The 27,764-nt window shown below is 44.5% G+C and overlaps 1 protein-coding gene across 1 annotated transcript; it reads right to left on the bottom strand.

The window, feature by feature from the left end:
* Nucleotides 1-510: 510 nt before the first annotated feature.
* timp2a (TIMP metallopeptidase inhibitor 2a) lies at nucleotides 511-22,602 on the bottom strand. Its single transcript, XM_088599817.1, has 5 exons — nucleotides 21,998-22,602; nucleotides 6,802-6,902; nucleotides 5,945-6,053; nucleotides 4,303-4,427; nucleotides 511-3,951 (listed from the first exon to the last, which is right to left on the bottom strand). The coding sequence occupies exons 1-5, from the start codon at nucleotides 22,125-22,127 to the stop codon at nucleotides 3,754-3,756; spliced, it is 663 nt and encodes a 220-aa protein (XP_088455943.1). The 5' UTR covers nucleotides 22,128-22,602; the 3' UTR covers nucleotides 511-3,753.
* Nucleotides 22,603-27,764: the final 5,162 nt, after the last annotated feature.

Here is a 27,764-nt window from a genome sequence, read left to right as displayed (position 1 = left end):
TTAAATCCCCAGAAATGTGTTATTCAAAGCAACATCCTGTAGGATTTCATCTTCATCTCCCTTTTTACACTTAAATCCGTAAAACAGTGGATAGAGTTCCATTTGTTAACGTCCCTTCCGTGCGTTTGAAGGTAATGAGTAAAAATAAACAACGAAAGGATATGGGTTAGGAAGGATGCAATTTAATTGCTGCTATGATAAAGGTTCTTTCATAGACTACTAAAAAAACAGACTTCTAGATGCAAAGAAAATATTTTGTCGAACACATGGGTGAAAAGTCTGTGTCGAAACAAAAACCTCTAACATGGGCAGTTCATTTTAAAAACTACTAATATCAAGGGATTTGTAGGTCCTTATTTAGTTCAGTTAAAAGGGGTTGAGGAGAACTGAAATTACTTTTACTTCCGATGACCAAATCTGTTGCCATTTTAAAATCCAGGTCAATAAGACGCATGTGAATTAGCCATAGTCCAGGGAGGGAGGTTATCTTATAAGAAATGAAGAGACATGTTATTCTAAATTTTTATTTGATAATACTGTATATTTAATCCATTGACTGTATGCCCACATATGAATTATACAAAGCATCAAAGACATGCATAGTCTGGTTTTCATTGTACAATGGCTCTCATGTGTCTCCAGCACAAGAAATCTCACTCTTCAGCAAACATCAGAGAAAGAAGAAAAAAAATACAATAAAAAAATAAAATGGCCAAATAAAGAAAAAACACAGATCACTCAAGATTTAAATTATGCGTTTTCAGATACATCTAGTACTTGAATAGCAACAAAATACTAAAAATACCATGTAAACTTTTGCTTTCACTTAACAGGTCTTGTAGGATGAATTTCTCTACGCAAGACAGAAATGTGTGTTTAAAGTAATGGACTGGTTTTTAGCAGATTTGCCATTACTGTCTGGGACCTGAATGCAGATAATTACATCTCCTATTATTTCAAACAGTTGAATATCATTAGAGCAACACTCTGCAGCATTTAAAATCATGTTGCTTGGTGTTTTATCAGACCAAGATAGTTTGACTAAACCTCTAAGTATTGATTTCCCCCATCTGAAATGAACTTATGTGAAATCTGAAAATTTTACTAATGGCTGGGATGAACCAATGTTCAATAAATGTAAAAAAAAATCACTCATCCTTAAGTAAAGTGTACTTATTTATCAAACCCAATTAATCAGTTAACAGGCTATAGTACAGTTCTTGTTGAATGATGCCTGCACTTTGCCCTTCATGTATATGGAGACACAGTAACTTACCCTACAAACATCTCTGCAAGACAGCTACTTTAACATATTGCCACAGATCAGTTTATTTTCAGTGATACAAATGCATAAAACTATTACGCAATTAATTCCAGAGATTTCAAAATGACACTGAGAGCAATCAAACTGCACACCCCAGCGGTCTGGAGTCACTGCGATATTTCTCCAGCAAAGCACTGTGCGTTTATGAAAATGGCGTGATACAATAGTCTTTGCTTAGGAAACTGTCTTTTTTGAGAAACTATATTCCATAGTGATTTTAAGAAAAAAATATCAGTATGAAATGCAAAACCAGGAATACTGCTTTTTAACAAATCACCATGATCAATATAGTGTAGGCGTTAAGAGTATTGGGAGAATGAATGAAGAATATTATGATACTGAACACCCTGGATGCTTCCTTATAGAGTACTCTATATTTCTAAATCGCAATACTTGTTAATGCTCCAGGAATCAGATTTCTAAAGATGGATGTGCATTTATACCTGACCTGAAGCAATGGGATATGAAGTCAAAGAATACATTCCTTTATCATTTCACTTGTTTAAATTGTTCCTTTATTTGGTTTCAGTCTCCTGAAACACACTCTATAAAGTAGTTCCTGGCAATGAACACGGTTATGAACAACATATGGTTTCCTAGACATCACAATGTGTGCTGTGGGTCATCATAACCTCGAGCCCTGCCTTACAGCAACTCAACATACACAAATGGGGGGGGGTTTGAAGTTTCTATAGTACTTTAAAGAAAAAAGAGAGAATAAAAGCATTACATGAAAGTAGCAAGACCAAACAATAATATTAGAAAATCAATTGTATAAAGAACTAGAAGGTTACAAAACAAAAATTACAAAAATCAAGAAGAGGATTCAATCCTCCCTGTTTGAGACCTTCGTCTTTTGACCAAATGTCTCGACTCCTTAGAAAGTGCAAATCTAAAAAGGTCTAACCAAGATTATTAATAATTATAATAAAAAAGAATTTAAAAATATATGTATAAAAATAACAAACGTATATGCATAGGTACTGTACAGGGGACAGGAAGACAATGTGGACAGAGGATAGGCCATAGGAGCGTATAGGAACAACCACAGCAAGCGAGGCTCCATTACTTTATTGACAAGGCATAGACTGGACCAGTGAGACATCAGGAATCCCCTCGAGGAGGAGAAAGGTCAAATCTGTCACTGAACTACTGTTCAAATCGTGGAACACGATTACATTCCTTCATTTCCTAGCGAACTGAGGTTTCTCCGAGGGCTGAGCCTGGGTCTCGGCTTTCGCTTCCACCACAACGCCACAAACGCGAGTGGGTTTCCAAATTCTGGTCACGCCTACCTCGTGCGGACGGTTTCTGGCAACGGTTCACTCGGCCGGTATTCCAATCTGCCCTGTTCAAGGTCTAAGACCAGGAACAATCCCGCCCTGGGAAGAGTCTGCTGCTTTGGCAGAGGGGAGGCTGTGCCAGCTGTGCCCAGAGAAGCTGCTTCTGTACATTCACACCCCTGCACACTGCCAGCCAGCTCCCAGCCCCAAATACCCACAGTCCTCTTCACCCTGACATCAGCACTCCTGACGCCACAGGGGGCAGAAGGCCCAGCTGACTCGCAAACAAACAGTTTCAAACACTGATAGGGCTCTTATGTAAGACCTACTGTATGTCAGCAAACCTCTATTTCATGGCTCAGACTAAATCATGCCCTTTTACGACACGTAACAGTTTAAGAATTCCCAACACGTGTGAAAAGCATCGTGAGCACTATTTTATTTTCAACAGGGTATCTCTTGGTGAACCGAGAAAGTGCTAAAGGCAACGACTGGAAGAACGCACAGGTCAGCTCTTTATTGCGTCTCAAAACTGCTAGAAATGAGTAGTTCAAGCCTTTGGTTCAAAATTTCCATCTCATAAACCATGCATTTTTTTTTTTACACATAATGCTGTCATTCAGAAACAAACATCACAATATTCTGGGAAGTCCCGCCTCACCATGAATCTGATTGGTTCAAGCTGCATGGTTATGAGAAACAGGAAATGTTCAGTGAGATTTGACCTTTGGAGATTTGGCTTTCAACAGGATAAACAACACCTTTGTTGTGGACAAAGATATCGTTATAGCCTTGCTATAAGTAAAGCACAAACCAATGTTTGGTAGGTTATTTTAATTTTGCTGTATTATTTTTTTTTTAAAAGAAGAATAAGCGCTTTTTGGGGCAGAAAGTGCTGTCCTCACAAGATTGTCCCTCACACACTGCCGTAGTTGCTGCAAGGCTTCTTGAGGAAGTGACGTCATCACTCGACCAGTCTACATCTGTTACGTTTTAATAATCTCACTGTTTATTTAATTATTTATAATGCTCTTTTTTTTCTTCTTATCGTTTCGCAGGCGGTGTCTGCCGGCGGCGCAGAGGGCACGCGTGGGCGGGCGAGCAGGGGGGGGTGGGGGTGGGGGTGTGTGTGGGGGGGGTGGGGGTTTAGGGGTCCTCAATGTCCAAGAATTCCTTCTTGGGGGGCGCCACTCCGCGGTACCAAGCGCAGGAACCGTCACTCCTCTTGATGCAGGCGTAGTGGTTGGCCTGACGACCGCTGATGCTCTTCTCCATCACCCAGTCCGTCCACAGGCACTCGTCCTGGCTGTTGATGATGCACGGGATGGAGGAGCAGCGCGATATCTGTGGAAGGACAACACCCGTTAGCTGGGGCAGTGCTCGTCTTCCTTGCCAGTTTCGCGCTTTTGGTCTTAAAGCAGTTTTAGCAGGTGAAGCAGTTGTAAATGTGTGGACCTTGGAACATCAGAACACAGGGATGGCCACAAACAAGATAAGAGAGAACCGAGACACTCCAAGAGGAATGAGGGGCACAAAATATGATGTTTAGGAGCAGGAACTAATCCTATGATTAAGTCAACGGGGGGACTGGTTGCGTCGCTGAGAGCTGGGCTGGAAGAAAGCCCGGCAGGCCCGTGGGTATCCTGGACCCGGACTGGGAATCGCCACCCCACGGCCAGACTGGTCCCTCCTCACCTTGCACTCACAGCCCATCTGGTACCGCTGGTTCAGACTCTTCTTCTGAGTGGCGCTCATGGACTCCCAGGGCACGATGAAGTCACACAGGGTCACGTGCATCTTTCCATCCGCTTCTGCCTTGCCTGGGGGTTACAGGGACAGTCGCATCAGCAGCCAGATCACCCTGCAGCTCACCGCTGGCAGCCCACTGAAGCTCAGCAGGTGTGAGCCTGGCCAGTACCTGGAGGGGAGACTCCTGGGAAAGCTCAGGTTGCTACTGGAGGAGGTGTTAGTGGGACCAGCAGGGGGCGCTCACCCTGCGGTCTGTGTGGGTCCTAATGCCCCAGTATAGTGACAGGGACACTATACTCTAAAAAGGCACCATACTTCGCATGAGATGTAAAACCGAGGCCCTGACTCTCTGTGGTCATTAAAAATCCCAAGGTGTGTCTCAGAAAGAGTAGGGGTGTAAATTTCCCATTGGCCTTTACCAATCATGGCCTCCTAATAATCCCCATCTATGAATTGACTTCATCACTTTGTTCTCCTCCTCACTGGTAGCTGGTGTGTGGTGAACAAACTGGCACACACTGGCTGCCATCGCATCATCCAGGTGGGGGCTGCACAGTGGTGGTGGTGGAGGGGAGTCCCCACTACCTATAAAGCGCTTTGAGTGGATTGTCCAGAAAAGCGCTATATAAGTGTAAGGAATTATTATTATAATCAGTCACATGCTGCCTAGCTTCAATGTCAGCATCCCCACACTGGTAGCTAGTTAATGCTAGCCAGTCACTAGACACCATAAAGCCTCACTCACAGAGCACTGGGCTTTGTGATAAGAGAGAAGTGGATTCTGCAGAGTGTTTTTTTTTAAAGGCACACAAGATCTGATCTGGGATTTAGAGGCAGTCAGTTTCTGTCTGACTTGCAGGACTGGAAAGAGTTCCTTTGAAATCAAGGCCTCAGCAATTACAAGCCCAGACTCCTCATACTATCTGCTTCCACTCAACTATTTTAAAGGAATTACCCATATTATCTTCAATGCCCACACTATAATTTCAGCTTGTTTTGGTGCAGGAGATCAGTCTAGATAGAGAAACCAGAGAAAGTCTGTTTTTACAGCCTTGAGTCTTGTTTTCCTTTTCCATTCAGTAAAACCTTTCAAACAGAAGTAACACTGTTGCATTAAAAATCCCTTTATGCGGCTTTATCTATAGTTAAATATTTAAAAATTTTAAAAATGGGAATAACATTCAAGTTTATTTAAGGAAAGCTTTAAAGATTAAATGGCATTTTTTTTCCTCATGGCTCGTGGCTAACATTTGGAAAGTTGTTTCCAGGGTTTCAATGTTTTCAGATTTCCTGCAAACACCATCTCCCCTGAGATTCCACACGGCTTGTCGTAATGTTAGCGAGAGAGGCTGCTCCTCCAATCATCGCTGACTCGCCTGTCGGGCACTGTGGGAGATCTGAAAGTGGGCGTGTCAGAGGCACATGGCTGTGCGTCTCATTCTCACCCGAGTGGATACAGGAGATTTGGCATGAGAGCCAAAAAAAGATCCAATTCCAAATTCAGTGGGCATATAATAAAAAAATAATCAACAATTCAAAATTTAAGAAAAGGAAAAAGAAATTCTGGTGATGGCGTCTCACACGCTACCTGAAATGAGGTACTCCTTTTTGCCATTGGTCTCCAGAGTCACTCCACACACAGCAGAAGAGGGGGCAGTGAAGACAGTTTCTATGTCTCTATCTGGGCCTTTGAACATCTGAAACAAACAGAGCAGCAGCACATTTTACTGAAAACACAGATGTCTCAGAGGACAGCAGGGCCTGCTGGAAAGTTGACAGCACTCGATAATTTTTCCTTATTTTGTTTGGTTTCAGAAGAGGTTTGGCAGGAGTTGTTTTTTCCATTTCGGACTCATCTTTAAAACGAGCCTCGTCTTTCTTTCAGCTGTCCCCTTATTACTTCTCAACAAGGCAAAGACATCTCTTGTACAGAGATGCAGAAGTGTAGAACACGAACAACCATCTGCAAGCACCGTAAAGTGCAGCAATGGGTCAGTAAGCAATACAACAGACAGGGCAGGCACCTTCTTCCATTTCATGGACCGATGCAGGGAAATAAACGGGTCTGGAGTGTAGTACCCACTTATTCAGTCTCGGATGCTGTCTTACCAGGACCAGAGATCGTTGCTGTTCTCCTGAAGCCTGTACCAAACTCAACAACACAGTAGACACTGAGCGATTAATTTAAACAATGTATACTACAAGCTTTACACAAACACCAGAAGATGCACTTTTTGTTTAAAACAGGGTTTTAAGAATATTATTATAATAATACAATGCTGTCATAAGCCTTTGAGGGGGAACCAGATTTTACTGTACCCCAGAATAAATCAATCAAGATCAGCCAAACAGAATAAAACAGGAGTGCAGTGAAGAGTAATGTGTCTAAAGACACATTCGTCACTTCCAGCCAGGATCTTTATCAGGAGTGATCTCAGTTCCTACCTTGATCTGCTTGATCTCATACTGGATTCTCTTGATTGGGTTGCCATAGATGTCGTTCCCAGAATCCACTTCCTTACCTCCAATCACCTTTGCCCTGATCACTGGGAGTAAAAAAAAATAGAGATAAAGAAATGAACACATCAGGCTGATGCACTGAGCAACAGTGGCAGGTTCTCTCACTAGTCATAGCACTCTTTTCTACAGCCTAGCCTAAAAAAGCATGGAAATGCTATACAAATAATTTAAAGTAACATGTTCCTCTAAAACACAAAAGTCCCTTACTCTACTTAATGTCACTGCCTTAAGCCACAGAAGTATGAACTTCAAAATACAATGGTTTTTGTAATGCCTAAGCTATTGTTGCAAGTACTGCCATGTCTTTCTTTGTGCAGATATTATCAATTCATCGTTTAAAAGCAGGATGAAGACAGAGCTGTGCTGAGGGAACACATATGGGTGCTCAACCGACATTATCAGAGCACAATTCTCGGTATGTTCTGTTCGTGTTCGCCTGCCAAGACAACAAACCCTGGAAACTGGAAAGAAAAGCCAAACCACTTTCCAACTGTGAAGTGCTCTTCGCACACCTGAAGTAGGAGTCACAGCTGAAACATCGGCTTTTTCCTCCTTTCTGCTTTCCAGCGGGGAACTGAGCCTCCACGTGTTCCTCTTGAGGAGGTAAGAAGGTCAGTCTGGAGCGGCGCCAAGCTGTTCCCCCGCGGCGAAGCTAAAATTTACATTTTCTCAGCACAAAATTCTCCATCTAAACAGCTGACGTGTAGCCTGGTGCAGCCGTGGACACACAGCAGTTTGCTCACTCTTTTTTTCTTTCCTTTCTTCTTTTTTGGAAAGCCTGATTCAGGGGATTGGAGCAGGCTTGGCTGCAGACGAAAGAAAAGAAGGGGGCGAAGAATCCTCTGGCTCTGCTGTTTGCCGCCGGAGCTTCCTTTGTGCAGGGACTGCCGTTCCCTGTCTCACCGCAACCATGTGAGAGAGGAAAACCCCCAGCCTTTCATGGGGGAGACGGGGTTCGCCTACATTTATTCATCCAAAGCGGAAACGTCTTCATAAGAGGCAAGCCACAAACGTAAACCTATACATATAGCCTCTCGAATCACAAAGCTGCTCTAGAACGAGAGTAGAATCAACCCCTCCAGGACTTGACTCTCTTGACTCGCATTACGCTGTCATCGTGTCTCTCTCAGTGAGGGTGCCTGCAAAGTACTCTGCAGATCCTGCTGCTGAGCTCTTTCTTATTCAACAGAAACACAACACTGAATGACGGCCTGAAAGTGCACTAAAACACTCTAAGAACATGCAATGTTTTTCAAGACCAATTCTTTTGTGGTTAACCATATAGAGCAAACATTTAATCATTTACTTTGGTAAATCTTTTTAGGTAGGCAGTATCGGCTGAAAGCACCCATTGCCATTTTCGGCTAACACTAATTAACAACATGTTGATCAGCAATGAGCTCCAGAACTTCCACCTCGCACTTTAAACAGAGCCTTGTCTGACTAAAGCCTGGATTCATCTGGTTTTAACAAAAATATACAATCTGGAAAAACAACTGGCTGGCTACGTTACTAACTGTGGCCTTCCATATGATTTTTGCCTGCTGTGGGCTCCACACTGGTCTTGATACAGAGCACATTTTTGTGCTCGCAAGATTCTTAGTCTGAAGCACTTGATGTTACATTATCAAATGCCTCTGTGGGCCTATATACAAGAAGCAGGCTTCCTACTCCAATGGCTGCTTTCAATTTAAACCCCCACCACATAAAAAAGGCCCAGGATAACGATGAGCAGATGCAATTGAATTAGAACAGCTACTCAAGAAGCCAGCCATATTTCCCAATCAGAAACAGATAGATTCCTAAATGGCACATCCAAGCAGTCGAGAGATTGTTTAAACTCATGTAGAGCTGGGCAACAGCTCCTTTTCCTACTCCAACTTTACACCCACAATCAAATTTGTATACAATAAACAGTAATGTCATCATTGTCAGGATCAACAGCCCTGTAAAGGGTGAAATGTTATGAGATTTGATTGGCACTCCCTTTCTCTAGAAATGCTTTGGAATAACAATTTTTTTTAGTCCTAAGTCTAAAATAACCAGGGAGCATGTCATATTGTCTAACATCCTGCAAAGGTTAACAGAAAAAATGGTTTTGCTAGGTCACAGGGGTTGCCTTCAGAGTATAGGAAAATATAAACAATCAAAATGGCAGCTTGTTCCACTTGAATACCATGCCAGCTCTACAAACAAGCAGCAGAGCGATTCGTCCAGCAGGGGGCACTGAGGAGCTGGGCCAGGACTCACAAACCAACTGTGGTTCAGGGACAAGAGCAGAGTTCCTGCTGCATAAGCTAGGTCTCTTCCAAGTCCAAAGCCCGTTCTCAGCAAGCATACTGCATGTCATAGGACTGGGGGCTATAAATGGGACTGCATACAGTAGCACAACAAGTCAAAGGAGCAGTATCTTCACTGGTTATCGAACACTTTCTAAATATCAGGTAAGTTAGCTGTGTCAGCATCCTGTGTCAGTAGGCTGCAAACAAACAGGTTAAAGTTTATTCCCCGCTGAAAGGAAAAGAGACAACATTTCGGTTGTGGAGCCTTCTTCAGGTGTCTGACATTTCGGCTCCACAGCCAAAACATTGTGTCTCTCCTCTTTTCCTTTCAGCGGGGAATAAACCTTTACCTGTTGCTTTCTGCATATGAGAAACATCCCACCTTTCTCTTTTTCCTGAGAGCATTTTAAATCAAGTTTTAAATCATGGCCCCCCAGAAATGTCACAGCAACAAGATCACAGTATTGAAGGGAAATATATCTTGTCCTAAGGCAGGGACCAGCATTCTGCATTGTGTTGTCTCACAATTTAAAAATTGTAAATTAAATTAAAAATATGACAGCCTTGCATTATATCACTGTACAGCCAGCATGGATGCCAACACTGACAAATACCCAGAGCTACGCAACACCTCAGTAAGACAGGTATGGCATGGCAAATGTGAGCCCAGGGGTATTATACAGTAATACTTACTACACAGGAAGATGCAGAACGACTGAAAAATAAAAGAAACAAGTTTGGGAAAAGACATGAGACTGCAGGCTAGGATTCACTTCAGAGCCTGGATGGTACAGAGCTATGAAGGGCTCACTGCTGCTGATAAGATAATGAGAGCCTTGTCAGAGCACATGCTTTCCCTAGTATCACTCTTACACACAACATCCAGGTTTCTACAGCAAGCCTCTAACTCTCCATGTCCTCTGCTTAGGATGTTAACTACACACAGGGGACCCTAGACTACTTTTAGCAATCATTTAGAATAATCAGGCAATCTCGGCTCAGTGTAATTTCCGCACACAGGGCTGCAATATTTTAATCCGCAGCTCCTGTTTTTTCCTCCATTTAATGGCTCAGTTAATGAGTCTTGTACGCGCTCTGCCACAGACATGGAGACGATTGCCCTGCAATCCTGGAGTTATAGAGCCCTTGTGAGGCGTTTTTCCGAAATTAATATTCGTTTTTTAAATCTAGACCTACATCGTTTGCCATCGTAGGTCACGTGTACTGGAGGCGGAGGGGGCACTGGGATGGTGAGGCTGCTGGATGTTTCCTCCACTACAGACTCAGGAGTGCTTGTGAAGGCCCTCCAGCTCAGAGGTCACTGGCCCCGGTCCTGGCTGTCGCTAGCCAAGTGTGAAAAGGATTCCCCAAGTGGCACATGTCTGACTCACCGCTCCCAGGGCTGGGTGGGTTTGAATTGGTCAGGATGGCTTTGGCTTCACAAACTACAAGCTGCCTCAGTAGGTAGCCACGCACCTGGGTTAGCTTTGCTGCCAGTGCAAGCTGTATTAGTCCCCCCCAGTGCCCATGCTATAGGCTGGCATGACAAAAAGCAGAACCAGACAACCTGCTAGTTCACATATTAGCTGGTACTTGTATTGAATTTGCCTGTCCTGTGTTGGTATGTGTGAAACAAGCTTGACTGAAAACTTGGGCCTATAAACACATCTCCTTTCGTAGTGTAAAAGGCTGTCTCCACATTGCAAGAATGAGTTCGAGTTAAGATACAGGCAAATGTTGTTAATGGCTTTTAGAGCTCAGAAGTTCCATTTAAGCGGTTCAGAATTATACACAGAAGAGAAAAAAAATCAGGTTTGCAAAGCACTCGGGGTTCAGAAAAGGCACAAGGAAGTTCAAACTCTGCAGCAAATGCAATAAAGCATGCAATGGGAAAAAAGTGGGATTTCTCACAGATGAGTCAATAGCATTGTGACCTGAGAGATACTGACCCTACATCCGGAAACTCTCGTTGTGCAACCGATTTAGACTGAGGACAAAGAATTACAGGACACCGTGTCCCCAAAATCACAGCCCTTCCAGCCAGGGGCAAGAGACCCATCAACTCAGTAAGGGTTCAGAGAGCAGAGAGCATGTAATGACATTGTTTGACGCACAGCAGGATGTTATACTGTACATAAAGACCCTTATAGAGGTATGGTAAACCCAAGATACAGCTTTGCAGCATTTGTCATGAGTATTAACAATAATGAAAAAAATCACACCAACCTCTGTGAATGGATGGTGTCACTTTACCCAAACAGGGACACTACAGGTGCTGAGTGATCAGAACTCTCACTATAATCTGAATATGAAGCCATCATTTACTGTACACCGCTGCTACGAAAAACGAAGTGGTTTTCACATTAGGAACAAGTAAAGATTCATTCCATGCTGAAAATGGAAGAAAAGAAACACAACGTTTCAGCTGTGGAGCCTTCTTCAGGTACCATAGGACCCATAGTAGGCTCCACAGCCAAAATATTAGGTTTCTTTTCAGCATGGAATAAACCTTTACTTGTTCCTTTGCTGCCTACACATGCTGATACGGCTCCCTACTTGAAAGGCTTTTACATTACACTCCTCCTAGTTAATCCATTACAAATCTGCAGCTATACATGAAGACATCAGGTCGTCATGACAGATGACAGGCTAACCAGAGAGTTCAGAATTAATACAGTAACCTCCTATACTTCCCAGAAAGAGAACTTTTCTTCCACTCAAGAGTAAATGTATTTGATAACTTAACTGTTTATCGCAGACTAGATACAGCTCTCCGATTACATCATGGACACAGTTTGGCATCTTTCACAACCAGAACCAGTTATTAGTACAGTCTTGAGCAATCAAAGCAAGATGACTCTCCTGCAACCTGCTTTCAATCCTAAAAAAAAAAAAACAGCCTTGCGTTCCTGGGGCTCCTTGCTATAAAGGCAGTACTGGCCAGCTTGCATGTTGGAAGTGATACAAGTGTGGGACCTGTGGAGTCTGGAGTCATCAGGGCCAAGCTTTGATCTCCAGACAGGACAGCATGCCCCCTCAGCTACCAATTCTGGACCTTTCGTGTTTTTCTGGGTCAGGGATAGAAGAAGCAGTGAGCCCTTTTAGGACTGGAGGTGTAAGAATGCACAACAAAATCTCAAATTGATATTTGTCTCTCTTTTATGTGGATTCAGGTTGCCTTTAATTGCCCAGGAAGAGAAACGAGTGCCAGTTCGTTTCCGGGCCAGCACCGTGCGCCTGCAGCCGCATGAATTAGGTCCTTAATGAGGCAAGCAAACCTTGCAAAGAGGAGCGCCAACACAGAAGGCCTTCCTCCCTTCAAATGTATTCACGTTTTTTTTCTGCCTTCCCTCTGAGTTGACCCACTTTTCCTCACTGCGTGTTGCAAAGCCATCCCAGCACTGGAGCCACAAACCCAGAGAACACTGAAGACAGAATCTTTCACGTGTCTTTAGTCACCAAAACGCTACCATTTCCACAGACAAGCTCAAGTCCCACAGAGCGCCCCTCCGAACACACAGCTCCCTGGTCCTGCAGTATGAACTGACTTTTTTTTCTAAAGGGGCATGATAAAAATAAAAATATAATTAATATAAATCACCATACCTTTAAGTCGGGCCATTTTAATTCCTGCAGTCTTGGGACAGAACACTGGGTTATCTTTGAACTGAAGCTCTCCTGGCACAAGAGCTGCCCAATAAAGAGGGAACCAGAAGGCCTGTCTATTAACTCCTCTGCTGAATGTGAGGGAGGGAAAAACGTTTTTCGCACAACATTCCCCTCAAAACGCTTCCCCGTGAGTCTCCTTTCCCTGAGTCACCCAAAAAATATCCCACATACCTCTCATGACAGCAGCACAATGCAGAGACCTATGACAACAGGAGATGGGGTGTCCAGAAAGTCCAAAAGCTCAGGCGGAGCTCTGGCCCTGCTACAGGGCTGGTAAAGAAGCCGCCCACATTCTGAATCTGATCACTTGTCAGCATGGCCAAGCGGAATTGCACTTTCACACAATGTGCCCGCAACACAAAGCAGAAATAAAGGGAAACTGAACTGGATCATACTCATAGGCTATTGTGGGGAGGCACAGTGGCACAGTGGTTAGCACTGCTGTCTCCCAGCACTGGGGTCCTGGGTTACAGCACCGCAGGAATATCAGCATGGAGTCTGCATGTTGTCCCTGTGTCCGTGTGGGTTTCCATCAGGTGCTCCAGTTTCCTCCCACAGGCCAAAGACATGCTGGTAGGCTGATCACCTTAACGGAAAACTGGCTCTGGTGGGAGAGTGTGCATGGACAGACTCCTGCTCACGAGTTAGAAAAAGCGTTTAGAAAATGGATACATGTTAGGCTACTGCACAGTGCTGGAGGGCCCACTGCCAGCTTGGACAGTGCACAGGACTCTGCAGCTAAATCACTGCATTGCCCATCTACGGTTACTGGTTTCTCAATCCGCAGTCGCCCCTGCCACAGCTTGTTGCAAGACAGTTACTCGGCACGGAAGCATTGCCTTCACCTTTAGGGCATTTCAACATTCCCCATTGCAAAAGTCAGCCTGTCTCCTAATTTACAGTAAATCTGACAGCAAATTAAAAAAAAAAAACATATGAGGACCTCACTGGTGTGGAGAGGCTTTAATGAAAAGAATAACATAAAAAGTAATGAATTTCTGCAAGTCAGAACTGGACTACAAACCTTTCACGCGCCCATGCTGCTATAGGGGCAAGGGGCATCTACTGTTCCTGGTACCCAAGAGGTCAAACTTGTAAACCACAGAAAGTCTTATCAAATTATGCCAGGAATCTTAATTATGAAGGTTATGGTCTGTGCTAGGATTAATCCAATAGTTTCACAGATCACATGATTTAAGGTGCATTGCCAAACTACTTAAAAAGGCAATGGGATTAAACTAGGAATGTCTCCTTTTCCTTTCAGTTCCAGGTACTGTATTTCATTGTTTGAGGAATGAGGGACTATCCCCCCAGTTCCAACGCTGGTAAGTATGTTGGTAAGCACCATGACGACAGGTTTGTTCTGAGGTTCAAGTATTACAGAAACATTTTGACAGAAGTCAATACCCGCATCCTCTTAACACAGACGATTTCCTGGAAACAAGTTTCAGCTAGGATATTTTACAGAAAACATACACTTTCTTACTGCTTTTTGCCGGTTTCTTGCCAGCAACCTATTAAACACAAAATAATATCATTTATATGGAATAGTTATTGTGAAATTCAACGAACAATGACCTATTGGTGAACTGCAACCCAGCTTTTGTTGGCAAAACCATCAAATAGCACAAAAGAACTAAAGTACTGCATTGCAAATTACGCTGTGACATTTATAGCCAGAACCTTCAGTTCCTGGATAAGGAACAAACCTTCAAACAGTCCCCAGCTGTTGCCGTTACAGCATTTTGTGGGGAACACAAAGACCCTAAAAAAAAAAGAGGCAGGGAGAAGAGAACTGCATGTTATTCTATTTAAAATGACCCCGATTAGCAGGGTGTTGCGCCTTCAAGGAGACACTGCAGCCACAGTCTTCCTCCCGACGTCTTCTGCAGGTTGGTATTTTTCCACTTGGAGACCGTGTGATCCTCCCACTGCGCAGCGAAGACGACAGAATGTGGGAGCCCATCCAGACTCCCCAGGACACACATAAACCGATCCACGAAATCACTTCACATTAACCTCCGCGCGCTGGCTCGGCGCTCACGGCTCTAAACACATTAGGCACGGGTCAGCGCACTCGACACCGACGCAGAGCAAGCAAGGGCCCCGGACAAGGGCAGCCAGCTTCTGGACGTCCCCCTTTGGGAAAGCAGTGGTTCAGGGCGGCAGGAAGGTACGCAGTGCAAGCTCTTGGCACAAGAGAAGTACACGCTCAAGGACCTGTGGGATACTTTTCCCTCGAAAAGCAATTTTCCTTGATGACTCACCGGTCAGGGCCAGGGGCGGAAATCGAAGAGCGTTTAGGACTGAAAATAGAAGACTCTGCGTCGCGGGTGTCTGGCGCACACAAGCCGTCCGCGTTTGCTGTAGACAAGTCCTCAGTATCTTTCAGGAAGAAGCAGCACAGGATCCTTGGATCGTTAAGCTCCCAATTAGCAAGGAGGCCATATGAATGGTCTCGCATTGTTATGCATTCTTATTGACAATTTTCATGCTTAACTAATTATAAAACTGGGGGTATATTATTATTTGTAACACTAAAGAGAAGTAGATCGGTGCATGGTGATCCAGATGACCCCAAAGCTCGGGCTGCACTAAGTGTTTAATAACAGGGATGAGACTTTTCTAAAGGAAGCTTATTAGAAGCAAAGCTTGCTCCCAGATGCAGTGAGCAGCCTCTACACACAATGACTAAGCACTAAGTGGAAAACAAAACAACTCTGAAAGCACTTGTTGTGTCTGCCTTGACTAATTAACTGCAATTGCGAGGTCCCCTCACATAAACGGGCCCAGTAACCACACAATTCTTCCGTCTTTAAACAAGGGCATCTGACAGTCAGTCAGTCAGTCAGTCAGTGGCGTATTAACGCCCGCGGAAGAAGGGAGGAGGTCAGATTATCTCATAAAATACTTCTAACACACATGGGAAAACCGGTTCTAATTTCTTATGGTGTCTGACGCAAGAGGTTGAAGAGATCACAGGAACATCCCTGCCCAGAGGGGCCACTTTTCTCTCAAAAATAACCCCGCTGGCACACTGTGCCCCTGCCAGGGTTACAAACAGGGGCAGGAGAAGGACGTCTGGGACGGGACAGGACAGGACTGCAGCGTCAGTGAAGGAGGCTCTCGCGGGCACCCTGCCTCCTCCCTCAACAGCCCCCTGCAGCGGACTCTCATGACCCTGCTCACCACTTCCTGGACCATTCCTTCCTTCCTCCCTGGTCCTTTTGCGCGAGATGAGGTGGCTAGATTTGGACGGTGTACCGTTGTGTTTTTGGTTTTTTTTTCTGCAGATGCCGGACACAACTCTGGTTTGAGCCAGACAACCCCGGTTTTACAGAGAGGAACCCACCCGGAATTTCTTCTAGAAGAAAACCACAGGAGAGGACGCAGACAAAATAGTTTGGAAACTAGTGCAGCCAAAGAACCCCCCAAACTTTAAATTCGCTCTCCAGCTCAACGGGGGGTGGGGAAACCTGCACAGGCTAAGCTTGAATTTGAGTTATCATGGGATACCTCCATTACAGGAGGTGGACAGGGCACAGCACATCTGTTTTAAGTCATACCGCAGCACTGAATCCTGGGAAGCATCCCAAACAACTGCTGATCATGGTGCCCCTTTCTTATACCCTTACCAGCAACAAAAACCGCCCTATTACTTGAGTATGACTAACATTCAAACACGCTGTTACAGAGCAGGTCTAATCTCACACAGTACACAACGAGAGAGCGGCTCTCAACCTCAGAAGACCCCTCGAGAGCCAATCACAATGTTTCTGCAGAACACACGAGGGCAACCCCCAATTCTTCACCTGCTTACTTGGTAGGAGGTCTTAGCTTGAAAAAAACAAACAAACTGGGAAGTTTCATTGGACCTGCAGCCTAGCAGGGAAAAAAAAAAAACAGCCACGATAAAGATGAAAAGCTACTATAGAAGTGCATGAAAAGCACAGCCCGGGTAAGCCATAAGCACAATTTATATGATGCCAATCCCTCTGTTCAGCCTCTGTGAAATGCTGAAGGTCTGAGGCCTAAGACAACTTGGTAAGTTATACACCAGGGCTTCGCCACCCACATGATCTGTTACCAGCAGTGTGCTCCTTACTGGAATAACAACTGTAGTTGAAAAATGACACAGATTTGGCCCCATACTCTTGCGCTGCACTGCAAAAGAAAATGGCTCGGAAAGCAACTGGAAGCACTCTGCTGCGGGACATATCATTATGAGAAAGTGCCAGTCTGGGCTCCAGCTACAGCATTACAGTGCGGGTGTGCTGCGCTGTGACTCAGCCCCTGCTCCCTGCAACGTAACAGGCAGCATGGAGCCAAGACTCTGTCTAGGTATCCATTCTCACCCACACAGAAGAAAGCGCAGCTCCTCTGGTTTTGACAAAACCCATCAGTACCCTCTGCCGTATTGTGGCACAGGTCTCTTGCACACAAGCTGGAAAACGGCACTGTGTTCCAGGGATGCTGACATCATGATAACATTCATCTGCTAGAAGCCATGATGTGCTTTATCATTAAAATGGACAAGCACGATGCCTCCTGCAGGGCAGCGCACCAGGACAATCCTATGCCATGTGAAAAAATGGCATTTCTGTTTAAAAATCTCCCACTTATGAGAATTACACGCCTGCTCGGCTAATGCAATCTGATCCCTCTGCCATTTAGCAGAGACAGTCTGTGAACCAGGAGATCAAAAGTTCAGTCCTGACTTCAGCAGGAATTTAATGAGGCAGGACAGTGTGTATCATCTGAATGTTTTGGCTAGTTTATCTCATACTTGCCACATGTTCTGAGAATGCTCTTGTCCTTACAGCTGCGACTGGGAAATGAACTATTCCAGCAAAAACTGTCTGGGGAAAAAAAACTGTTTGCTGAGCTTATCTCCAGGAAGCACATGGAGGCCTTAACTAGATGAGTTGGTTTGAAAACCTGAGATTAAACATCAGAAGAAAAGCATCTGTCACGCTCTTATAATAACACAGGTCTTATTGGAGTATTACGAGAAAGTCTGACGAAGCTATCATCGATTCCACCTGAGGATGAACAGCAGTGCCTTCAATTACCATGCAAAAGCTCCCAGGGATGAAATAAATACTGTATATGGTACATTAAACTTTTATTTTCAGAAAGGGTAGGAATTAAAGAAGAGCTAGGTCAACTGCTGACAAGCGAAAATATTCAGATTTCCAAACATGCTTCAGCAGTTTGGAAGTGCACCGTACAGCTAAGTTTCACTACTTCAGCTGCTCACTGTGGTTTTTGGAAACTGCAGAGCCACGGTAACATGCAGCTCAGCAAAGAGTACCCTTTTAATGAGCAATGTGCCGTGTACACTGCAGTCCAACCAGCTCACATTCTCCTGCCTTCCAACAAGCAGAGCAGTATTTTAATAGGTGCAGTAAAAGACAAGTCCGCTTCTGTTAGTGATCTAATATCATATTTTCATTTACGACGAAAAGTCAGAAACAGAAACCTGTGTGAGGGGTATAACAGTAAATTCACTAGTAATAAAAGCTGGAAAAGGTCCCAAAATCAAGTCATCAGTCATTCCTGAAGGTGCAATTCTGCAGACTATAATCTCAGCCTGATGTGACTCTGCCTTAAACGTCAGGGCCCTGTGCTAAATAAGAGAGTTATTTACAATACTGGCAGCATATCGAAAGTAAGACATCAGCTCTGCTGAACAGGACACTCTGCACAAACATGGTGTCCAGCAGGAGACCAGGCCTGAGAGAGGTCTCAGAGGAAGAGTTTTCAGATCTGCACAAACAAACCCCCAAACTTCCTCCAACAACAGGAGGAAAACACAAACTGCAACCTACTACAAAGAGCAGCGTGCCTAAAGGCACTACAAAATGCACTTTCCAGATTAATGAGGCAGTGTGAAACCTCACACCAAACCGAGCCAGTTCGAAGGACGGGAGCTCCTTTCGTCCTCAGATCACCTACAAGATCACTCACTTCGCAATCAATGCGGTTACTAACCTGAACAGAAACGCCCAGGTTACGGCAGAAGATAATCCCTTGCCTGACATGCTTCTTTATTGCTAGACTTGGACAAACGAGCAGAAATGAAAAAAGGTAGAAAGACTGCTGGCATGACATCAGGCATATTTCAGAGAGAGAGAACGTGTGAGTGCATTGGCCCTCTCCTGCTGGGGGGGTCGGGGGGGCTGGATCAATTGCCTCCAGGCTTCAACCTATAAACTCCTTCTGACTGCAGGCACAGAGATGGACTCCATTCCAGCTGCAGCAGCTTGTAGCCTCACATCTGCCCAGCGCTGTCCCACTGATTCAGCCTTGAGCTGGGTGGGGAAACCCCCAGTGGGACACATCAGAGCATTCCTGCCATTCCTCAGGCCGGATCTGGAGGGGCTGACCGGCGCTCCAGCCCGATCGCAGCTAGCGCGGGAGGAACAGAGCCCCGAGCCCACACATTCCCACTGGCGTGAGCCCCCTCCTGCCACGTACACATCTGACACCCGCAGAGGGATCCTGCTCAGCACACACTTGGAGGGGAAGGGATGTTTTTCTGGGAAGGCGAGCGGCTTGCAGTGCCAGCAAACGCTTTCCCCCCGGAGATACTGCGATCCCAATCCCGGGAACTTGAGCCCAGCATCGTGAAGATTCTCAGAACGGGAAAGGCACGGGAAGTGCTTTGTTCACGGCAGATACTTCAATCGGCAGAGCTGCGTGTATCATGGAGCAGACTCGCTTTAGGAGTGGCTTAATGGATTATGAAAACTTTTTAACTCCTCTGTATTTGGCACACGAGCTGCATCTTAAGTGATTATTCATATCCTGTGATATATCTGTTCTGTGGGAGCCTTGCTTTTCAGAAATGCCCATTTTTAGCAACATAAAAGTACATTTTAAGCACAAAAAGAGCCATCAAAACTGTCAATAGCACTAGTGATCTGTTTGTAATTAGCACATGCCTGACATTTGAAATCAAAAGGAACTGAATTACAAAGCCAAGATACGCCCAGCAGTGATTCAGTCACAAGTAACCAGTGACACATCAGGGGATTTAATTTCAGCTGTTGGACCTATCCCGCCTTTACAGCTTCAGCAGATCACCAGCTGAACCCGTAACGTCACTTTTCCATAATTTCCCTCAGTGAAGCACACCGACTCCCCACCAAGGCAACCTCAAAGACAAAGGGGGGCAATGACAAAAACGTCTTATGTAGTAGTAACAACACGCAGCGTCATATTCGTAAAAGCACAAATGCAAATCAAACTTATATATGTCATGTCACGGTCTTCTAGTTGAAATCGTTTTTAAAATGAAGTTAAACCCTTCGGTGTTTAATTATAAGCAACCTTCAGACTGGGACACACACACACACACATTCACTCCCCACGGTCGCCGTGCCTGCTTTCCGTAGCTGTTAATCAGAAAGTCAAGCGACGTGCGCTTTCACAAAACTGGGATGTGCGCCGTCATTCAGGAGCGCTTGAAATGCGCAGCTCATTTATCCACGGGCTGAAATCCGCATAGTTCAGGCCCAAACCACCAGAGAATCCCAGGGCAACTGCAACATGCAGGCCTATCTGAACAAATCCAGTACAGATCCCGACCAACTCCACACTCAAAAAGATATGGATAGATTAATGCAAATTAGCATAACCGCACAACATAAACGCTAACTGCTGTTTTCCACGAGTCATGCAGACCTAATTAGCATTCCTTTTACGAGGACAGCACCAGGGGTAGTTCGCTGATTGGCGAGGGGGGGGGGGGTATAGGGATTTCAAAATCTTGACCGTTTTACATGTTACACGCAGCTCCATTTCAACAGCTCCCCGAGAATCCCTTCTACCGAAAACAGGAAACCTGAAAGATTTGAAGACGTAACGAGTGAGGGACGCGAGTTGTCGACTTGCCCGACACTGAATGAAACAGCCAAGCCAGACGGCGGACAGTCACCCAAAACACAAACACCCCACCAGATCCCGGCAAACACGTCTCCACGAAACAGGGCAGATATGACAGGCATGGGGGATTTTTCCATAAGCGATGATAAACAAAGATGTGATCTTACCAATTTGTTTACAAACGTCCATTACAAAAATGTGCAAAATCTGTAAAAATCGACATTGACCGTTTTTATTTGTTTACCAACACCTTCACAACTTCAGGCTCATATTGTGGTGGGGGTAAATATTTGGAAATGAACACACAATGACAGTGCGAATCTGGGAAGTTGGACTTAAAAGGACGCAAACGGAATACATTGTTTACCAGAGACCTTGCAAACTTTTCCAGAGTTTTCTTTCTAGGACTTCCTGTATCAGACGACTATCGCAGTTCGCGAATCACGATTTGACATCGGTAGCAAAATACTAACCACTACAATGAGTTACAACATACGAGACACATTTATATAGGCTCTCTCTCTCTCTCTGTGTGTGATTGTTTTTGTGCGCTACATTTTTACGTGAACAATAGTAATCGAGATCTAAGAAATCGGTACGACAGCAAAGAAAACGTCCATCATATCTGCGACTCATGAAAATATCTTAACGTGCACTGCAAACGTTTTGGGCACTTGAGGCGTTTCGTAACGCAGTCCATTTTAAAAAGAGGCAAGGCTAAGAGACAGGTAGAGACATACCCAGTCTTCTGGGATGCATTAAACCTGTCCTGTTGAAAACACCCCGACATCACCGTTACAGGTGGCTTCGTGACTTAAACTTGCCAGTTGTACATTTAGTGGCGAGGCAGTTGATCTTGACCCCTCTTGACGCGTCCCCCGCGAATGAATCCGTTTTAAAATAACAAAATCGACAACAGCAGGAGTTCGTGTAACGCACCCCACCTCAGGTAACAACCCCCCCAAAAAAACGCGGTTCTCTCACAGAGATTAACGTTACAGTTAATTTAGATGCATCTCACAAGTTAAAAGTTGGGTTCGATATTTCGCGAGTGGGGAAATGCCCAGTGCGTTTGTTTCAGATGGCATCCAGACATCACGCAAACTAAACGATCCTGACTGAATCTGAACTTGTGGATTGTGGATTGTGGATTGCATTCCGACACTGTCACAGCTTAAAACAATTAATACAACAGACCGCTACCTAGCGGGTTACAGGAGCGTGGAAACGTGCCACATTCATCTGCGCGAATATATAAGTAAATCAGAACGTGATCTTACCTACATCTGCATTGCAAAAAGCCTGTTGTGGGTGGACGGGTGAGCAGCTGCAACCTTCCGCTATTTCTTTCACTCGCCACAGAAGCAGCACCGCCAGAGTGGCGAAGAAACTGCTAACAGTACAACTCATTTTGGTCTCCTCGCTTCGTCACCACCTCGCAGAAGAAAAACCTGACGTCTACGGATCGCAGAGAAACAACAACAAACAAAAAAAAAGCCCGTCTTAAAAAATGTTCGGGTTCTCTCTCTCTCTCTTTTACAACAAAGAGTAATAAATACGAGCGAAGTTGCTGTTTTCGAGCAGCAGTTGAGAAGAGAGGTTGCAGTCGACAGTTCTGTGCAGAAATTCACCAGGACTGAGCAGCGCCGTAGGGGAGGTGGGGAAACGCGACCACTACCAGTATTTTCTCTCAAGCCGCCTTTCCTCAACACTCTCCTTCTACGGGTCTGTCTGTTTCCTTTTCGCTGAGATCAGCCTCATTTTTTTATGGTTTGCTGTTGGGGCTCCTCCCATTCAGTAGTCGGGGGCGCTGGGCTTGCACCACAGATAGCTCTCGTCTGCTCGTGTTCCCCCTGTGCTCAACTCCGAGCATTTGTTTACGCGTTTCGGAGCCGCCAACTATTGTAATATCACCGTATGCGACCGTTTTATTAAAGAAGGCTTGCGGAAACGGGCTCATTCGTGTATTCACTGCATTAAAAAAAAAACTACAGAGCTTTCGAAATAATACATGAGGCGTGACAGTTCTGCTTTAAACTTGAAAATGTCCAATACGCGCGATAATATTTACTCCGAGGGACTGGGGGGGTGTCTCATTTAAATGCTCTTGAAGCAGAATGTAGAAATGAAAATTAAAAACGCACTACAGTCGCTTCAGCTTCAGAAATGTGTTATTTAATCTCAATTCAAACCATAAAGGAATTTTAGAACCGTGGGAGTGTCAGTTGTGCAGGGTTTCGATGGGGCTCAAGGCCTAAGCATCTGCTGTAGGTTCTTTCCTGATCTTTAGTTTTCCACTTGCTCAGAAAAGACTGAGCATGGTTCTAGGCCTAACTCGGACACTCAGATTCCCAAGACTCAGACAGGCTGTCCAGACACTCTTATGGTCCTAAACTGAGTATATCTGGGAGTACGAATGGAATCAACATGATTCACACTGCGGAAAGTTAGTTAGAAAGTTTCATCTTCAATTTTAAGTTCTTCATCCCCTGCTCAATAAAATGATGAAAGAGGAATGACTGTTCCAACTGCAGAAGTGGTTTGCCTCTTGGGACAGCTGTCACGATCACTCAAAATGTTTCAGTATGGCCACAAAAAATCTCTTGGAGAGTGGGAGATAGCCTTGGGGGTTTGCTTCTGATGCAGGAAGAACCCCAAGATCCTATTGACTATCACCATCATCCCCCTGCTGTCTGGCTTCGTTCTGTAGGATTTTTTTTAAAAAGCATGGAGGCATTAGCTGTTGAGATTCACTGAGTGAAAGACTGATTCTCTTCAACTGCACCTCCTTTAAAGTGTCTGTCTGTGGAATGGGATTGCTGAATTCCAGATGCATTATTGTGAGTAACAGTATCCCTTATACAGTAGCAAAGTTTGCCCAAAGCTTCACAGTGACTGCAAGACTTCAGCAGCCGAGACAGCTTCTGGGACAAAATACCACAGAATGGCACAGCAACACAGAAAGAGGTGACATCATCCCATTAAAGACAATCGCTTCAATCTGGGTTCAGTTCTTTCTTTGGTGATTTATTTTTGTCTTGCTGAATAAAACATTATGGTTATGTCCTTTAGGCATTTCCTTCTTCCCTATAAACCAACATTCCTGTCTTTACTTGAAATTCCCAGCAATTAGACTAACCCCCCCCCCCCCCAAAAAAAAATCCCAAAATTCTGTTCTGAGACCCATGGTTAGAATGCAAGTAATGAAAACAACAGGAATAATAATAAGAAATAATTTGGAAAATATAGTGCGTATTTGCAGCTCCTCCATTACATCACTGACATTATTCTTGGCAGCACTATAGTGACTGCCTTGGGCTTCTGGGAAAGCATTTCCGCAGTTTTTCTGTTATTTAGTTTTTTTTTTACCATTTAGTGCTTAAACAGGACTCAGCCACAATGAGTATTCAAAGTTCTTTAATTCTGCACAGAGAAGCCCTTTGAAAACTCCACTAAGTCAAACCCCCCCCCCCCCCCCACTGTTCTGCAAGTTAATAAAAAACAGTTGCTGTCCATTACTGAACTGCATCACATGGTTATGAGTATCTTGTCTCGTAGAACACCACACTATATTCCAGAGTTTGCCGCTCGCTTGTGACAAACATTCCATACATAAGTTCCATAACCTTATTCCATATCCAACAAACTACATTTCAGTAGTTTTTTGAAATTCTTATTAAGACCAAATGAGCTGATGTATAGACAGGAATAATGTGCTTAATACTCCTCCTAGCCAAAGATCACTGCTGTCGCAACCTCCCTTATGTATGAGGAATGAACTAGGGAGGCAGCTGCAAGGGTGCAGTTGGGGTGGAGTTGAGCTAGAAAAGAGGCGCACAGAGCTGTGGGCAGCCGGCTATTATTTATACATAGGAGAGTGGAAGTGCTAGATTATAGTCTTCTTGGATCTTTATTAAATAACCCAATCTACGGTGGGGCAAAAAGGAATGTCACACATGCACTGGCAGGGTGGCACTGTGGCACAGTGGTCAGCGGGAGCCCTGAGCTCAATTCCTGCAGTGCTATCTGTGTAGAGTATGTATGTTCTCCCTGTGCTTCCTCTGCGTGCTCTGGTTTCCTCCCACAGTCCAAAGACATCGTGGTAGGTTAACTGGCTTCTGGAAAAATGATGCCCAAGTGTGAGTGTGTGCTGGTGTCTGCCTTGCGCCTGTTGCTTGCTGAAACAGGTTCTGGCTCCCACATGACCCTGTATTGGATAGAAAATGGATGGATGAACGCACTGGGGCTTTAATCTGAGAAATGTCCAGCACAGCCCAGCATGGTAGTACAATAGTGACAGGTGTGACCAGCAGAAGTAAAGCACAGCAAATATGTTGCTCAGCATTCTTGCAGTTTCTGGGGGTATCGCTGTATACACTTATCTATTCCAATTCTGGTGCTTCCTCCTAAAATGGCAAAAATAAGCAGGAACGCAATCTCATATAAACTTGCAACATTATTACTCCCAATTGAGATATACTATAGCTCAAACTGGAGTGTGGTCTGGTAAAGCACAGGAATATTGCTGCAAAGCTTGAGGAAGCGTGGTATAGGCCAACCTCTGGCTGAGCAAGGGAACTGCATGGCATCAGCATTATAAAGCCACAAACATGTGTCAAGTGTTCCATGGTAAACTTTTATAAACATCCTTCCGTGTGTGTAAATGATGAGGCTGCAATGATGTGGGAATGTACCCAAGCTCTAAAGTTTTATTTTGACTTAAAACGAACCTAATCCCCAAATACATAATATTTATGAGCTTCAACTATAGTTATCTATAGAAAAATATCCCTAGAGCTAGAAAGTACAACATGAAAATTACATATCACACAAAAGATATATCATATGTGACCTCTATAAGCCTAGAAATCCACCAGAGCTTCAGCCCCAGATCACTGTTGTTCAGGTGAAGTTGCTCCCCCAAAAAATGTTTAAAACAAACGTGAAGTCACCCAAGACGTTTCTCTTTTCCAGCAGCCTTGTGAACAAGGTTTATCATAGTTTGGCTTTTTTTTGCAGATTTTGCTCATGTTTGACATCTTTCTCCACCAAAAGGCGTTAAGTTTGAGTGTTCAAGGTTGAAGTAAAAAATACTCACTTTAAGAAAGCGCACACTGCGCATGATTTTGCAACTCACCCTTTTGGGCTGTTGCTGGCAGGGGGTGAAAATCTTTGCAAAGCACTGGAGATGACTGACGGAAGATTCTGTATACTTCCATACAAATTGTTATCCTTTGCATGGGAGGTTCTTCAGAAATTCTCCTAAATGAGATTTGTGGAAGCCTGTCTGTCTTATGGGAGCATGCCTTTGTCAGCTACTGTACATCACTTGTCAAGGACATCTTGGCAAAGTTATTTTCAGTCAAGCCTTCAATGACAAGATTTAAAACCCACAGGTTTATGCAGGCTGTCTAGACTTTCCCTTTATCTCGAGCTCTTTGTCTGATCTACAATAGATCTGACAGCACCGCACAGTAAAGCTGAATAAGGCCAATTACGTGAAAGTGCTGTTGTTACACAGGGCTGGCCAGTCTTTGTTTTGTGATGGACAGCTGAGACTCTCCGGTGAAATCTGCCGATCGATGCAAGCAGTACAATTAATGAAAGGAAATGACACATCCAGGGGAAAATATGCCAACACAATTTTGCTTTTAAGACCCACAGAGCCAAACCCACATCTTTCCCGCACTTATTTATATTTGCGCAGGAAGGCTGAGCCCCAATACACAAACATTTAGCCTGGCTCCCATGTCTGTATCACACTGATGTGGTCTACATGGGAGACGGGTGTGTGATGACCGCACTGAGAGTCCACTTCCTGAAACCCTCTGAAGTGACTTCAAGTGCATTTGAACAACAGCCGGAACAGACCCGATTAGTTTCATCCAAGCAATATAGTTGAAGGGGTGTCAAGGGTTCAACTAGTTTACAAGCCTACATAGGTACAAAGAGGTGGGGGATAAATGTGTGTCGTCAGAGAAGGTTAAAATTCAGGTCCTTCAACTTTCATTTTTGTGAGCCTAAAATCTTGTTTGCCAGCGTTTTGTCAAGAGTGAACTGCACCTAGTCAAAATGAAACGGGAGTAAAACGCCTGATGGATTTTTTGTTTATCATTTTCTTCGAGGCTGAAAGTAATCTTGAATCAGACTGTGGCATTAATTTTAAAGCAAAAGTCCTTCTGTTTAAACTTTCAACAGTATTGATTGTCCAAAACGCGTTTTCGTTTGGGGTGACAGAGTGACATGCCATGACCACCCACAAAACAACGTGCCCCTCTCTTCAGGCTTCGAGAAGCTGTGCGTGCTCTAAATTGACAGCAGCCAGAGAAGAAGTGGAGGGGGCAGCCTATGCCTTTGATGAGGATCCTGCCAGTACACGCCGGCTTGTAATTTGCCTGGGAGACAAAATTTAATGGGAAGGAACCACTAATTGCCTGACTCTGGGTCAGAGAAGCTTTCTGCTGGGCATTTGTTCCTGTCGGCCAAGGTCTGCCCACGGGACGCCAACTTGAAGGAGCAAAAAGGGTGAAAGATATCTGACTCTTCTTGACAGAATTCTGCACAAGGAAAACAGCGAGAGGTCTGGGCAAGGTAGTGGCACTTGGGCAGGATCAAGGGGTTCGCCAGCCCAAAATACCTTCAAAGAAAATAGGCACCGAGACATAAAAGGACGCGCTATGGAGTTCAGAGTGTGGCCGAGACTTCCTTCCTCCACCCACACCTCTGCCTATTACATCAAGCGTTCTTGAACATCTCCTTTCAAAACCCTTTGTGGAGAACGTTTTCAAAGGGCAACTGTCGCCGATTTTAGTTGCACGTTTTTATTCATCTCTGTCTATAACGAGGACTAGGCGGCGTACAAAAAACACACCAAGATAGGAGAAATGAAAGGGAGATTTTTTTTTCTTTCGCACAAGCAGGTTTTTTTTTTTTAGAGCGCAGGCATCTAAATTTGCCATTTCCCCTCCTCAACCCGTTTGTATAAAAACATTCTGAGAGCTCCGTATGAATAGTGTAATGTTTACCTCGAGGAATGTTACACTCAGG

This window comes from Lepisosteus platostomus, chromosome 11 (assembly GCF_059453375.1).
Source record: "Lepisosteus platostomus isolate fLepPlt1 chromosome 11, fLepPlt1.hap1, whole genome shotgun sequence".
In the NCBI taxonomy this organism is placed as follows: Eukaryota; Metazoa; Chordata; class Actinopteri; order Semionotiformes; family Lepisosteidae; genus Lepisosteus; species Lepisosteus platostomus.
Note: the sequence above shows the minus strand (reverse complement) of the source record. Positions and strands in the feature narration are given on the sequence as shown.